At 42.3% G+C, this 17248-nt stretch overlaps 1 protein-coding gene across 1 annotated transcript in view; it reads left to right on the forward strand.

Annotated features, from left to right (window-relative positions):
* LOC140430425 (kelch-like protein 36) overlaps positions 1-6788 on the forward strand; it is a 40473-nt gene extending 33685 nt beyond the window's left edge. Inside the window, exon 4 of the mRNA XM_072517897.1 lies at positions 1223-6788. Within this exon, the coding sequence (XP_072373998.1) occupies positions 1223-1769 (547 nt within the window). The 3' untranslated portion in view covers positions 1770-6788. The remainder of the gene's footprint in view (positions 1-1222) is intronic.
* The last annotated feature ends 10460 nt before the right edge of the window (positions 6789-17248 follow it).

The raw sequence follows: 17248 nt of genomic DNA on the forward strand, positions 1-17248 counted from the left end.
TGTCTGTGCGGAGTCTGCACATCCTCCCCGTGTCTGCGTGGGTTTCCTCCGGGGGCTCCGGTTTCCTCCCACAGTCCAAAGATGTGCAGGTTAGGTGGATTGGCCATGATAAATTGCCCTTCGTGTCCAAAATTGCCCTTGGTGTTGGGTGGAGGTGTTGAGTTTGGGTAGGGTGCTCTTTCCAAGAGCCGGTGCAGACTCAAAGGGCCGAATGGCCTCCTTCTGCACTGTAAATTCAATGATAATCTATGATTAATCTAGGACAAAGGTTCGGCACAACATCGTGGGCCGAAGGGCCTGTTGTGTGCTGTATTTTCTATGTACTCCTAACCATAATAGCCAGAGAATTTCTTACAATGGCTTCTCTTCCTGCTTCCATATTATTTATAATCTTTATTGTCACAAATAGGCTTACTTTAACACTGCAATGAAGTTACTGTGAAAAGCCCCTAGTCGCCACACTCCAGCGTCTGTTCAGGTACACTGAGGGAGGATTCAGAATGTCCAATTCACCTAACAAGCACATCTTTTGGGACCTGTGGGAGAAAACTGGAATATCCGGAAGAAACCCATGCAGACACGGGGAGAACGTGCAGACTCCGCACAGACAGTGACCCAAGCCGGGAATCGAACCTGGGACCCTTGCGCTGTGAAGCAACAGTGCTAACCACTGTGCTACCGTGCCATCCATACCTCTGGAATCCTCTAAGGATCTATCGTTGACTTCTTCCTATTTTCCATGTACACGCTGCCCTTCAGCAATATCACCTGAAAAGACATCAGGTTTCATATTAACGTTGATGACACTGAGCTCTACATAACCACAACCTCTTAACCCTCTTCATTGCCTCTCTATTGCCAGGCTGCTCATCTTGTCAGACAGAATCTCCTCTTTGTAAGAAAATTCTTAAACCTCTGTCCAAAGTTTTTACTTGTACTAACGTGCTTTCTCTGGCTGTGTCACTGCAATCATTCCTGTGTTCAACCTTGGGATGTCTTACTGTGTTAGAAACGCTATGAATGCACATTACTGTATGTTACACGACAATTGTAGCATTTGAATTTTTAAAATGCTGCTATATCTTCATCAAAATGCAATTTAAAATGTAGCAGTGATTTTTCTTCACAATTAGAAACACTTTTCTCCTATTCTATTTCTCCTTATCTATTCTATGCAATGCAGTTATGTTTCATTAATGAGATCCTCGCCTTTCTTTCATAGGTTTACGTATGGCCATGCTGGTTCAATATATAAAGAATTAGTGTACATCTCAGGAGGTCACGATTACCAAATTGGACCCTACAGAAAAAATCTTCTTTGCTATGACTATCGAACTGATGTTTGGGAAGAAAAAAGGCCAATGATAACTGCTCGAGGATGGCACTGCATGTGCACACTACAAGACCACATCTATGCTATAGGTGGCAGTGATGATCACATTGAGCCTATGGAGAGATTTGATATTTTAAGCGTGGAATGTTACAACCCACAGTATAACCAATGGACCCGAGTTTCCCCTCTCCTGCAGGCCAACAGTGAGTCGGGAGTAGCAGTTCTGAATGGAAAAATTTACATTCTTGGTGGCTACAGCTGGGAGAATACAGTGTTTTCAAAATCCGTACAGATATATAACAGAGTTGAGAATAAGTGGCACCGTGACCCAGACCTCCCAAAACTAATTGCAGGATTGTCAGCTTGTAGTTGTGTGTTAAAGCCTAGCTCTCCCGAAAAGAAGCTTAAGATTAAACACCAGGACTGCGGTAGCTAATAACCAGTTCAAAAAGGCATAACCTCAGGATGTCTATTCATTTAATTTTAGTTCATTTTAGTTGATATAGAAAAAGCATGTAGCAACCCTCACTAATGTTCGGTTTCTGCCATTTAACAATCTTGTTTGAATATATTTATTCACAGTAATAGCTATGTAATAATGCTGTATTCATGCATAATATTTTGCCATCAATGGCACAGAGAAACCAAAATCATTGTGAGTGATCCTGAAATCTGAAAATTGTTTTTTTTTTTTTAAATCTATTATTTTAAAAAAACTATCCTAAGGGGATTGGAGGTAGATTTTAGTGTTTTTTTTTTCATTCAACCAAAGTTAGCTTGGGGGAAAATAGAGTTAATTTACAAAGTTGCATTTGGTCTAAAGTTACTGTTATTTGTGCTTGTGTTTGAGTGAGTGGCACACCCACGGGTTTCCAAGCAGTCTGGCCCTATTTTACATGTTTATAACTACCAGACTTAATGTGACTAAATTTGTTGGTTTTGCTAAAATGTGGGGTGTTTGTTGGATGGCCAAACTATACAAGGTGAGCAGTGTTAACAATCAAATGTCTGAATGACTTAAAAGGATAATGTTACAAGTTTAATACAGTCTGATAGTCTAATATCTAGCAGTCACAATAACACATGTCACTAATGCAGTAGTTGCCTATTTTATAGATCAATAAATTCAATGATAAAATAGAATAAGCTCACAATTTTAAAGTAATTAATTTGGCTGTATCAACTGCCTTGTTGCAGTGTTTTGTGTTTGCATAATCACCAATAAGAACATTTCTAAAATATAATGAAGTACCTTTGCTTATTCCTTTCCTGCATTAACAAAATGCTATTTTGGCTCTGTGCTACATCTTTGCCAGTTTTCTATTCCAATAGGAGCTGCAGAATCTCCAGTGCTTTACTGGTGCAGCTAAAATCAAAAACTCCCCATGTTCATGGGGATGAAGTTACATCACTGAACTGTTAATGCTCTGCAGATTATGTTGAAGTACTATTTAAAATGCTCTTAGCTATGGGGATCAAAATTATTTTAGAAATACATATTTAAGGTTGTTAATTTCTTGATCCTTGAACATCCTTTTTAAGCATGTGGCTTCCATGGCTCGTAAACAACTGCCAAATGCTAGTGCCACATTGTCAAGTTTAAGGGAATAGTATCCAACCGGTCTTAACAGATCACCATGTTCCTGAGCTAGTAGGGGTTGCAATACATATAAATTTAGACTACCCAATTAATTTTTTCCAATTAAGGGGCAATTTAGCGTGGCCAATCCACCTACGCTGCACATCTTTGCGTTGTGGGGGCGAAACCCACACAAATACGGGGAGAACGCGCAAACTCCACACAGGCAGTGACCCAGAGCCAGGATTGAACCTGGGACCTCAGCGCCGTGAGGCAGCATTGCTAACCACTGCGCCAACATGCTGCCCGATTATTTTTAGAACATAATGGAGATATTCTAACAGTGTTCAAGCACAAGTCTGGAGTCTAAAAATAAGGTCAGGAGTTTTGTTGTTTTTAAAAGATGAAGCACATTTGGTTTCAGATTTTTGTAACTAAGCTGAAAAAGTATGAAAGATAGCAATAATATACATGTAAGGCTTTTAGATTTCTATGAATTTTTAGATTTTTAACAATTTGCATTCACAACTCTGCATGTATTTGAGGATGCAAGTGCTGCAGCGCCCTTTCAGTGGACCTTTTCAACAGACCTGTATTTAAAACCTATGAGCCCTTGGCATATCTTTCTATTCCTGCGCCCACCCCACACACCCCCGCCCCTTCGCCATCATAACAAATCCAAGAAATGGTTGCAACATGTTTTTATCATTTGTAATGGAATAATGGTAGCAGACTTTTAAATGTCACCATAGTTACTGACTTTCTCATTAAAAAGAGTGCTAGGTTTGACTTTTTTGTGGAAAGCATCTTTTCTTTATATTAGATTTTTTTTAAATCCAAGCACTGGTCTGCAGCACAGACTAGGAATCCTGCGGCGAGTAACTCACCTCCTGTCTCCCCAAAGCCTGTATACCATCTACAAGGTATAAGTCAGGAGTGTAATGGAATACTCTCCACTTGCCTGCATGAGTGCAGCTCCAACAACACTCAAGAAGCTTGACACCATCCAGGACAAAGCAGCCGGCTTGATTGCTCCCCCTTCCACCAACATTAAATCCCTCCACCACGATGAACAGTGACAGGCGTGTGCACCATCTACAAAATGCACTGCAGGAACTCACTAAGGGTCCTTAGGCTGTACCTTCCAAACCCATGACCTCTACCATCTAGAAGGGCAAGAGTAACACATACCTGGGAACACCACCACCTGGAGGTTCTCTCCAAGTCTATCATCATCCTGACTTGGAAATGTATCGCCATTCCTTCACTGTCGCTGGGTCAAAAATCCTGGAACTCCCTCCCTAACAGCACTGTGGGTGTAGGTACACCATGGGGACTGCAGCGATTCAAGAAGGCAGCTCGCCACTACATTCTGAAGGGCAACAGGGATGGTCAATAAATGGTGGCCAAGACAGCGACGCCCATACCCCTAAGTGAATTTTTTAAAACATTCACTATATTCCGAGCCAGGTGGGTGTATAGGATCCAGGGATATATTTGCAAAGGCTCTCCATTACTTGCACGATGATTTCTTGTGCAGTACTTTGCTCATTTTATCTGACTCATACCTTTTAGAGGAACACACAAACTGATGGGGTGGGAGTTTTCACATTAATATGTTAATTTGTATATTTTAAAAAAGTTTTTCCCTTGATTTTGTTTTGAAATAAGTTATTTCCTAGGCAAAAATATTAACTGCTGGTACAAACATGCAGCTCCAAATACCATTAGAGATGGAATAGGTGATAGTGATGAATTCTATGTGTCAACTGGCCTGTGAAGAGAGAAAAACAAGTTAATGTTTCATTCAGGTTGATGACCTATTGTCAGAACTGAGACAAGGAAGTCATGCAAAGAGTTAACTTCAGGGAGGGCTTATAAAACATGCTAAAAGTGCACTTTTTACAAAGAACAGAAGAACAAACAGGTTCAGGGGAAATAGATTTAGATATGTGTCAAAATGGATCTTTGTGGGAAGTTGATTGGGAAGGTCACATGAAGTAATATTTTACTCCCTCCAGAAATTATTAAATTACCCGGAGTTTAAGGTTGAATTCTGTTCATCTTCTTCACCTTGCTCTCCAAGTATACTCAATACTTACTGCCAGTTGCAGGCTCCCCCAATGGTGACTAGAACCAGATGAGTTGTTGTTGGCTACAAGTATGTAGAAAATTAAGAGTCATTCTTTTCTTACTGTGTGGTAATATATTTCCATCTGAATTGTAACTGGAAATGGAGAACCAGTTCCTGCAGCTTTTAATTTAATTATTACAATAGCTGTTACATCTTGGGACATTTACACCAGAAAGCTAAACAATTCAATATTTCATAAACAGTAGTAAAATCCAATAATCTGGTAAGTGTAGACTTGCCAGTTATTTTGTTAACCTTGAGTAAAGCAATTGTTTTGCAGCGCTGGTACCATAAATTGTAAATACCATGTGTACACGTGAGTGAAGCAACTATCTAGAATGAAAACAATATGCATATTCAACTGTGTATTCTGTCCTACCAACCAAAATGTACAGCGTTCTCTTGTATAAAATAGTACCTATTTATTTTGATAGTAAACTGCCTCTTGGAGGTTTTATTTACCTAAAATGAGCATGCTTGCATGTACTGTATTTTAAAAAAGTTTTTGTTTTTGAGAAATGTTTTTAATATATAAACATTGGGGAAACTAAATGATGTTTGAAAATAAAGATGTGAGGCATACAGCAGATGTAATTAAATAATGTGGCGAATGTCAGTGTTTTCTGTAATTGCGGATTTATCCTGTTTTTGCTGTAATGTTAACAGAGCTGAATCACATACAGCTTCTGAAATTAAATGCTTTTCACAGGCTGCTGGAGTATTGGTACCATAAAATTGTGATTATATCATTTTACATTGTCTGTATTCTAGAATTCCAAAATGCCAATCTGCGACCTTTTCATTTTTAGTTTGATTATCCAGCTGGATATTGTATGCTAAAACCCAGCTGGTCACCAAGAACCTTACATTTACCTGAGTTTATGACCCCACAAATGTGCAGAGGTACAGATTCCGACTGACCTTGCAGTATTTTTTGATAGGTGCAAAATTGCTGAAATATTTACCAGCATAGCAAAATATCCACCTCTTATTTACCTGACATTCTGTAGTGATGATGACAAAACTTGTTAACTAATTTACTGGGTTATATAATAGGAGACGGTGATTTTTCCATTTCTTGTTTAGCCATCAAGACCTTAAAACTGGCAGAGTTTAGAAACCAGTCGTGCAAAATTGTTCCGGAAACTGACTGCTTTTGAATGACTAATTTTCTCCCATGGATTTGGCACACAATTTGACAATTTTATCAGCAAGTCTCCTGCCTGTTTGTGACAGACATTGTGGGGTTTTCTGGCCTTGTGCACATTAGATATTGAGAAAGTCCAGCATTTGTACCATAGAGATATTGACAATTTAATTTTGATGCTGTGTAGCATTATACCAATTGAGATAGAAAATGTTATTGGAGTGCACTTTTCAACTTGCTGCCTGCATATTAAACTTGTGCTGCGAAACAGCTGATTGTTGGAGGAATTGCCTGATTTTCATTAATTCTATAATCGGTGGCTGATTCACATCGCCAGTATAATGCTGAGGCAGCAAGTGTCATTATTGGTCATGTAAGGACGGTTAATGTTAAATTGCAGTCACTCATTGTGATTGTTTAAATTCCTTCATTCTCACTAATGTAAATAGATCCCTTTGCAGGTTTCTATTTTTCTAGTCATACGCTCTTACCATATTTTCCTCATTTTTATTTTTCAGTTGTTAAAAATATTGCTTTGTAGAACTGGATTTGACTTGACTAAAACCATTAATAAACTCATTCAATTTTTAAAATATCCTTTTACTTTGTTGTCGGTGATTACATGTGAAAATTATTCATAAAATACCTCAGCTGTCTGACTGAAAAGGGGCTTGGTTACTAGCAGTATAGAAACTAACTTGTACTGGCTTTAAAACAAGAGTTTGGAATTTGCCAGAAGCATTTCATATGGCAGATTGATGTCACGGTACATCTGGTAAATGAAAATCTTCGCAAAAGGGATGAGGTAGTTACTTTGTACTTGTCTCCTCAACAATTGGTCTGCTTCCCACTAATCTTTCACACTGCATTAAAACAGTAAAGTGGTCAAACCTGCTTCTCAGCCTTAGTGTGCAATACATATTTTGCATTTTAGAGAGGTAGATACTGTTTACCATCAATATTTTTTTTAAGTTTCTGATGTATTTTACTTTTTTTATGATGCAACTTATTTACTTATAAAAGGATATATTTTGCTTTTAATACAAAGATAGCAATTTGCGGACATTTCCAAGCATGCAAAATAACTTTCACCTCTATTGCATCCTTCACAACCTTGGGGTGTCCCAAAGTGCTTCACAGCCAGTGAAGTGCTACTGAAGTGCAATCACGTGTACTGTAGGAACAGCAGGCATTTACCCGCAGTAAGATCCCACAAACTGCACGGAATACATGACCAAGGGCAGCACGGTGGCACAGTGGTCAGCACTGCTGCCTCACAGCAACGAGATTCCAGGTTCGATCCTAGTCCCTGGGTCACTGTCCGTGTGGAGTTTGCACATTCTCCCCGTGTTTGCGTGGGTTTCGCCCCCACAACTCAAAGATGTGCAGGTTAGGTGGATTGGCCACTCTAAAATTGCCCTGGAAAAAATGAATTGGGTACTCTAAATTTTAAAAAATGAGTATGTGATCAAATAAATAAACTTCAAGAAGCGTTTCATTGGCTAAGAAATACTTTTGCAATATGGTGCAAGGCACAATATGCAGGTTCTTTCTGAATGTAGCAAATGTTTTTTTTTAAATGAAACTACATACAGGGTCTTGGATTTTATGGGAGTTGGGTAGAGCCAATTCAGGAATGAAAGTGCCGGCAGGAGTGAGGGAAGACTAAATACTGCCCCCCCCCCCCCCCCCCCCCCCCACACACACACACACACAATTTTCTTGTATTTTTGATAGTGTTGTGCAGATTCTTGGAAATGTTGCAATCCCAACGAGGCTGAATCTCATTTCAAGTTAATAGCTCCCTTTTCTTTTGATGTATTCCATGGAATTTTGCACCCTCCTATTTCGCTTTGGTGGGGCTTTGCCTGACTTTTTGTTGCTTTTTTCTTCAGAGCACTGTGTGGCAGGCACCCCATAATAATGCTGCTGACAAATTTGAGAGCAGGTAGTTTACTCGGCCCATTCTATTGCAATTTACTCCAGGAGGACAAGAAACACCCTCAGCATTTAGTATGAGAGAGGTGTACTGTTGCAAAAGAAAGATGGCCAGGTTTAGAAACTAGTCGTACTGGAGTTTTTAAAGCGACCAAAGCTAAATGCCTGACTCTGCGCTGTACTCTGCGCTGACTTGTGCATGCTGAGTTACTTGGCACATCCACTTCAACTCATGACCCCAGGCTCCTTGTATTCCTTACACTTTAAGTGGTATTTAAAAACTAATCGTTTTGTAGTACAGTGTGAGAATTGTATTCTGCGAAGTAGCGATGACCAGCTTCTCCAAATGTTCCCCTGTTTAAATTGGTCGTGTGACGTGAAGTTAGAATTTGCACAGAAACAGAAATGAAATCAGGTCCGTGTACGGCGAAGTTTATTTAATTGATGCTGATTACCTTACAACAAATGGAGTTCAAAGACGCTTAAATATTTTGTTCGGAAATGTTTTAACATTTCAGACCTAAAATAGTATGCTGCATGGGCTATTGTCGTTGTTACCTTGTAACTTAGTTGTTACCTTGTTGTAACTTAAAAGACACAGCCCATCTGGCCCAACACGATCCATGCGAGTGTGGGCCTCCTCCTACCAAATCAGCATTAATCTAGTCCTTCCTCCCTCATCTTCATCTAGCTTCCCCTTAAGTGCATTTTCTGCTACTTCTGGCAGTGAGATACATATTTTAACAGTGTCTGAATCATAGAATTTACAGTGCAGAAGGAGGCCATTCGGCCCATCGAGTCTGCACCAGCCCTTGATTAAGAAAGACTGGTGCACAGTGGAAGACTGGCATGTAACCACAAGCGTTCCTAAATTCAGGGAAGTCTTGTGAGGGAGGTTATGTGTTTTAAAATATTTTACTAGTAGAATACATAATATATTAAGATCCAATCGGGAAACATTTAAAACCAGCCTTACACTTTTTATTTTGAAATGTGAAAATGAAAAGCATGTTACTTTCTTTTGCTGGAGAGAAGTTACTTTATTCGTTCTAACGATTATGGGAAGTTAGAATAATTCTAACGCATGGAAAATGTTCCTACAATTCAAATGCATAGCAATCAAACGCGAAGACGAAGTCAAAGGCACAGGCTTGTCTGTCTTTCCTTTCAAATACATAACACGGACTTTTGAATGCTTCAGAATTTACAAAGAAGTTTAGCTTCACTGTTGACTGATGAAGTTTTATCTCCAGCTGCCTACTGCCTCGGGTGCATAGGGTGTGGTCAGAGCTATAATCCAGCTTCTAATTATTTGGCAAATAGATTATGAAGACGACCAAACCAAAAACAACTGCAGATGCTAGAAATCTGCAGCAAAAATAAAAACTGCTGGAAATATTCAGTCTGCCTGCAGTAGTGGAGGAAACCGATCATTTAATAGCTCATCAGAACAGGAAGGAATTGCAGATGAGCAACCCTTTTAAAAGGAACATTTTATAAAACATTCTTACATGGGATGTGGGTGTCATTGGCTACGCCAGCATTTATTAACCATTTCTACTTGCCAGTGAGAAGGTGGCCTTCTTGTACTACTGCAATCCATGTGGTGTAGATACACCCACGCTGCCGTTAGAGAGAAAGTTCCAGGATTCAGACCCAGGAATGGCAACCAAGTCAGGTTGGTATGTGGCTTAGAGGTTAACCTGAAAGTGATGGTGATGTTCCCATGCTTTTGGTGCCCTTGTCCTTCTGGGTGGTAGAAGTCAAGGGTTTGGAAGGTGCTGCTGAAGGAGCCTTGGTGAGTTCCTGCGATGCATCTTGCAAATGGTGCAGGCTGCTGACGTCGATGGTGGAGGGAAACAATGTTTATTGTGGCGAATGGGCTGCTTTGTCCTGGATGGTGTTGAGCTTCTTGCATGTTGTTGGAGCTGTAATCATCCAGGCAAGTGGAAACTATTCCATCGTACTCCTGACTTGTGCCTTGTAGACGGTGAACGCATTTGGCGACTCAGGAGGTGAGTTATTCTCTGCACAATTCCCAGCCTTTGACCAGCTATTGTGGCTTCTATATTTACATTGCTGGTCCAATGTCTAGGCAAGATGCTTTACAGGTTGTTAGGCCCTGTGCACAGCTACATATTTGGCCCCTGATTCGCCCCTCCTCCCACCCCAGCACCCTGTGATCTGAAAGCTGAAGTCCATCCCTCGTGCACACTCTCTTTTCCCCTCACACACTATCTCTCTTCCCCACCCCTTGCGCTATCTCTCCCCCTCATGCCTTGCACACACTCTCTTCCCCCACCCCTCGCGCACACACTCTCTACCCCCACCCCTCGCACACACTATCTCTCCCCTCATACCTTGCACACACACTCTCTTCCCCTCACGCACATTATCTCTCTCCTCACACCTTGCGCACACACTCTTCCCCTCACCCTTCGCGCACACTATCACTCCCTTCATACCTTGCACACACTCTCTTCCCCTCACCCCTCACGCAACTCGCGCACACTATCACTCCCCTCATACCTTGCACACACACTCTCTTCCCCTCACCCCTCGCGCACACTATCACTCCCCTCGTACCTTGCACACACACTCTCTTCCCCTCACCCCTCGCGCACACTATCACTCCCCTCGTACCTTGCACACACACTCTCTTCCCCTCAACCCTCACGCAGACTATCTCTCCCCTCACACCTTGCACACACACACTCTCTTCCCCTCACCCCTCACGCACACTATCACTCCCCTCATACCTTGCACACACACTCTCTTCCCCTCACCCCTCGCGCACATTATCACTTCCCTCATACCTTGCACACACACTCTCTTCCCCTCACCCCTCGTGCACACTATCACTCCCCTCATACCTTGCACACACACTTTCTTCCCCTCACCCCTTGCACTCATTTTCTCTCCCTGCCACCACCAATTGTGTAGTTGTAAATTTTGAGGTGCGGGTGCTCCAAACGTTTGTCGGCCATATAGTTTCTCAATCTTCTATTACACTATTTCCTCTGTATTTGAGTCCTCAAATGTCAGTAAAACAATATATTTGAAGTGAAAAATATTAGTGCCTGTTGGCATTTTATTTGGAACCATGAATCATTAGACTTTGGCAGAGCTAGAAATTAATTCTTTAGTTACGTAATTCAAGCGTACTTAAAACATGAATTACAGAGCTTGACTTACAAGATATGGAACAAAACTGGGTAGATAGGGTCAAGATACAGATCAGCCATAATAACAGAAAAAGCTCAAAGGTCTGAATAGCCTACTCTTGTTTGTATGTTCCTATCTAGATATCAATGAATGAGGCTTGGCATATGTGTGAAGGTATTCATTCATCAAGCCCTTTCTTCAGTCAATGCAAACTAGTCCAGAATTCAAAGAAATATTCGTCGGCTAAATTGCATAGTACTTCTCTGATTTTGTCTAACAGGTGAGGTTAAATGTTATCCAGTCCAGCAACTTAATCAATCTTCAGTGCCTCAAACCAAGGTAAGGCTATTTATACATTTACATGTAAGGAGTCAATACCTAAAGCATTTGTACCTACCGCTGTATCATCTTCAATAGTCGTCTTCAATAGTGAAAACAAATTCAAAACATAAATGCTTACATTTCAGCCATATCCTACTCCTTAATCCTCACCACCACGCTACAGGTTTTTCTTTTTGTAAATAAACTTTAAGGACCCAATTATTTTTTTCCAATTAAGGGGCAAATTAGAGTGGCCAATCCAATTAGCCTGCACGCCTTTGGGTCGTGGGGGTGAAACCCACGCAGACAAGGGGAGAATGTGCTAACTCCACACGGACAGTGACCCAGGGCCAGGATCGAACCCGGGTCCTCACGCCGTAGGTAGCAGTGCTAACCACTGTGTCGCCGTGCCGCCCTTCATGTGGCTTTTCTAGTGTAAGTTCAAGGAATTATTTGAACTTAATTCCCACCAACAGAACCTAAAACTTTACCATGGGAATGCCAGCCGATCAGTTTTTTTATAATGCATTTTTGGCATTTAATTGTGTCTTTAGTTAATGTCAACTGTTTCAGATGCCTATGCATACCATCTTGATAATGTTTTGTACTTTGAGAAATATTTATTTTTGAGGCTAATTTATGGTTATTTATATAAATAACTTTATTTTTCTTCTCTATCACCAGTTCCATCAACCAGCACACCCCAATCTCCATTTTTAAAACCTTTCTTTATATCTGAAAATTGAACCCATTCTTACAACAGCCAGTTGTCTGCAGCAATAGCTTTCCCTACCAATGAAACAGGATGTTACAATGACTATTTGAATTGAGGGGTTGTTAGGACATGGAATGGTCCCACCAGAAACAGTGGCAAGTTTAGAATCCATCAAATGTTTTATATCTGAAATATTAATAAAATAGAGAAGCATGGAATATGGGATAAAATGGATATTCTTTCTGAGAGCTGTGGAATGATAGGCCAAGTAGCTTCCTTCTTGTGGTGAATGTATTCACCTGAATATGAACTGTCTGTATACTACTGTGACCTATGACCAGGAAATGATAATACGATCTACTTCCAGGTGGTGTACTGGAACCCCGGTGGGCTCCGCCCCTGGCTCCGCCCTCCCCCGGGCGATATATAGACCGGCCACCTGTGGGCGGCACTCATTTGTACAGCAGACACTGGCAGGCAAGTTCCTGGATAATAAAGCCTTATGTTCACTCGCTCTCACAGTCTCGCAGTGAATTGATGGTATTTCACTTCTGTCCTGTGAATGTCTACAGTTCCCACATGAGAATTGAATATCATCTCAGCAGTACGTCTACTGATTAAACCCATTACTTCCTAACATGTTGAGTAAGGAAGAAATTCTTGCCTGCTTCCTCAACTATCTTTTCTCTGCCTGCGACCTATTGAATAGGATAACACACCCTAATCTCTGACCAATTCTGAACATGTATAGCTCATTTTAGGTATTTAAAAAAAATTTAGAGTACCCAATTCATTTTTTTTTTCCAATTAAAGGGCAATTTAGTGTGGTCAATCCACCTACCCTGCACATCTTTAATTTGTGGGGGTGAGACACACGCAGACACGGGGAGAATGTGCAAACTCCACACGGACAGCTGGGATCGAACCTGGATCTTCAACACCGTCTAATTTGAGGTATTATGCTTATGCTTCTGTAATAACCACCATGGGACCCATGGGGATGACCCGGTCAATCTCTCCGCTGAAGGTCAGAGGCCTAACAGTGGGGCTCGTTAAATTGGACCAATATAAGCCGGCCAACGTTTGAACTGGCATCTGCAGATAGTCCCGGTTGGGACTGGAAGTCCAGCCTGCCGCTTTGTGGCCCAGCATTTCTTTAACTTAATTAAGTTTAAACCTTCTTGGGACTCCTGTGAATATTAAAGCTTCAAATAGCATAAATGAAGTGATTGACAAAACGCCTGGGGTCTAAAGAATGTGTGCCTAATGGTACTCCTTCCATGCCCACCTGTACTCATTGAACCAGGGTTGATGATTGATTGAATTGATTTGTTGTCACATGTACTAAAGTATAGTGAAAAGTATTTTTCTGTGGCCAAGGGAACGTACACAGTACGTACATAGTAGACAAAAAGAACAATCAACTGAGAACATTGACAAATGGTACATCGACCAACAGTGATTGGTTACAGTGCGGAATAAGGGGCCAAACAAAGCAAATACATGAGCAAGATCAGCATTGGGCGTTGTGAATAGTGTTCTTACAGGGAACAGATCAGTCTGAGGGGGAGTCATTGAGGAGTCTAGTAGCTGTGGGGACGAAGCTGTTCCGATGTCTGGATGTGCGGGTCTTCAGACTTCTGTATCTTCTGGCTGATGGAAGGGTCTGGAAGAAGGGAAAGCCTGGGTGGGAGGGGTCTGTGATAACGCTGTCTGCCTTCCTGAGGCAGCGGGAGGTGTATACAGAATCAATGTGGGGGTGACAACCTTGTGTGATGCCCAGGTTTGATGATATTGGTCGAGTGAAGGATATGCTGGGCCATGAGACAGACTGTGGTTGTATACAATTCTGCTGCTGATGGCCCACAGCACCTCACAGTTTGGAGTTGCAAGATCTGGTCGAAATCTATCCGATTTAGCACGGTGGTTGTGCCACACATGATGGAGGGTATCTTCAATGTGAAGGTGGGACTTCATCTCCACAAGGACTGTGCGTTAGTCACTTCTACAGATACTATCTGTCTTTAGCCGGTAGATTGGTGAGAACAAGATTGTTGTGGAGAGAAGTACAGCTATTCGACCTCAGTGCACTTCACTCATGAGAAACCAGACAAAGATTCTTAGATTAAAGGATTCAGTTTATTCAAGCTATAGTGAGGGTCTCTGGCATTCCAAATGGAACACCAGAGAAGCCCAGATTTAATGACAGTACAGACAGTTATATTTCAAGATTCGATTACAAAAAATTAGCATGTACCAATCATTTATTACTAGTTATCTATGTCAAATCAGGATGATTGATTAAGGGTACATCATGCATAGGATATGAGAATAATTAACCAATCGCATTAAGAGTCTGCATGCTTAATTAAAATATCCAATCATTACAAAGGCATGTAAGTTTGCAATTAGCTGTATCGGTGGTCTGACATCTAGGGTGTAGGCGTCGATCACCTCCCCCATACTATTTTCATTGTTCCTGTATGCCATCAATCTATCCTCCCCAATGATATCAGCAGACAGATCAGAGACACAGCAAGTGGTACAGTGACCCACTTTGAGCAACAAACCTTGAGACCCAACACATGCAAATCCCATCCTCAGAAACTGGCTGTGATGAACTGTTACTGCCTTATCATCATGTAAGGTGATGTCCCCTTTAAGACCAGGCTTGGAACCCTGGGGACTCCGCCTCTGGCTCCGCCCATCTGGGAGCCATACATAAAGGCCTGCCTCATGGTCTGTATAGCAGTCAGCTCTCGTCCAAATCTGTAGCATAGTTATTAGCCTAATAAAGCCTTCTTTACAGTTTAATCTCTAAGCATCATTATTGAGGGTACCTCACTGGCCTCTTCAGAGACAAATTGTGTCCTTGCATTATTACACTTAGCAGTTTTTTAAAAATTGTGTAACTCTGTACCTTCCCCCAGTATAATGGAACTAAAGGGTTTAAACTGGCTTCAGTGTAATATCTATCATCTAATGCTTCCCAAATAGCCACCTCCAAAGATCAAGTTGGTTTTTCGCTCTTGGTTCCCTCAACTGCTGCAGACCCTGTCTAGCAGCTATCATAGAATCCCGACAGTAAGAAGGAGGCCATTCAGCCCATCAATCTGCACTGATCCCCTGAAAGGGCAACTTACCTAGAGCCAGGCCCCCACCCTATCCCATTAGCCCAGTAGCCCCACCTACCAAAACCTAACCTTTTGGACACTAAGGGGCAATTAATCATGGCCAATCCACCTAACCTGCACATCTTTGGACTTGTGGGAGGAAACCGGAGCACCCGGAGGAAACCCACGCAGACGCAGGGAGAAAGTGCAAACTCCACACAGACAGTCACCTGAGGCCGGAATTGAAGCCTGGCCCCTGGAGCTGAGTGCTGACAGTGCTAACCACTGTGCCGCCCAAGAAGAGTGAAATTGGACGGCCCACCCAGCATCAACCTAGGCACCGGAAATGACAATGGTAAACCCTGCCCTGTTGACCTTGAAAATTCCTCCTCATTAACATCTGGGGACTTGTGCCAAAATTGGGAGAGCTGTTCCACAGACCAATCAAGCAACAACCTAACATTGTCATACTCACTGACTCATATCTTACAGATTAATATCCCAGACACCACCATCACCACCCCTAAGTATGTCCACAGTAAGCTTGCGCACAGTGAGGTCGAGACATCCTGAGTGAGAGACAGCTAGCGTGAGGGGGGAGGTGGGGGGGGGGGGGGGGTGGGACTCAATCTAACAATAATTCAAGTGTTTATTTAAATTAATTAACTAATGCTTAACTGTCACTCAGCGGGGTGCAGTGCTCCAACTGTGAGATGTGGCAGATCTGTGACACTTCCAGCATTCCGGTCGACTACATCTGCAGCAAGTGTAACCAATGGCAGCTCCTCACAGACCGCGTGGCTCGGTTGGAGCAGCAGTTGGATACACTTAGGAGCATGCAGGTGGCGGAAAGCGTCATAGATAGGAGTTATAGAGATGTGGTCACACCCAAGGTGCAGCCAGAAAGATGGGTGACCGCTAGAAAGGGCAGGCAGTCAGTGCAGGAATCCTCTGTGGCTGTCCCTCTCTCTAACAGGTATATCTTTTTGGATACTGTTGGGGGGGGATAGCCTATTAATGGAAAGCAACAGCAGCCAGAACAGTGACACCACAACTGGCTCTGTTGCTCAGCAGGGGAGGGCAAAGTGCAGGAGAGCAATAATTATAGGGGACTCTATAGTAATAATATAATAATAATCGCTTATTGTCACAAGTAGGCTTCAGTGAAGTTACTGTGAAAAGTCCCTAGTCGCCACATTCCGGTGCCTGTTCGGGGAGACTGGTACGGGAATTGCACCCGTGCTGATGCCTTGTTCTGCATTACAATTCAGCTGTTTAGCCCACTGTACTAAACCAGCCCGAAGGGTCATAGACAGGCGCTTCTGCGGAATTGAAAGAGACTCCAGGATGGTGTATTGCCTCACTGGTGCCAGGGTCAAGGATGTCTCTGAACGAACACAGGACATCCTGAAGGGGGAGGGTGAACAGCCAGGAGGTGTAATGACATAGGCAGGGAAGAGTGATGAGGTCCTGCAGACGGAGTTCAGGGAGTTAAGCAGTAAGCTAAGAAGCAGGACCTCTAGGGTTGCAATCTCAGGATTACTCCCTGTGCCACATGCCAGTGAGGCTAGAAATAGTAGGATAGTGCAGCTAAACACATCGCTAAACCGGTGGTGTAGGAGGGAGGGTTTCAGATTTCTGGACCATTGGGATCTCTTCCGGGGCAGGTGCGACCTGTACAAGAAGGACAGATTGCATCTAAACTTGAGGGGCACTAATATCCTGGCTGGGAGATTTGCTAGTGTCACTCGGGAGGATTTAAACTAATATGGCAGGGGGTTGGGAACCAGAGTGTTAGCTTAG

Source organism: Scyliorhinus torazame, chromosome 10 (genome assembly GCF_047496885.1).
Source record: "Scyliorhinus torazame isolate Kashiwa2021f chromosome 10, sScyTor2.1, whole genome shotgun sequence".
Classification (NCBI taxonomy): Eukaryota; Metazoa; Chordata; class Chondrichthyes; order Carcharhiniformes; family Scyliorhinidae; genus Scyliorhinus; species Scyliorhinus torazame.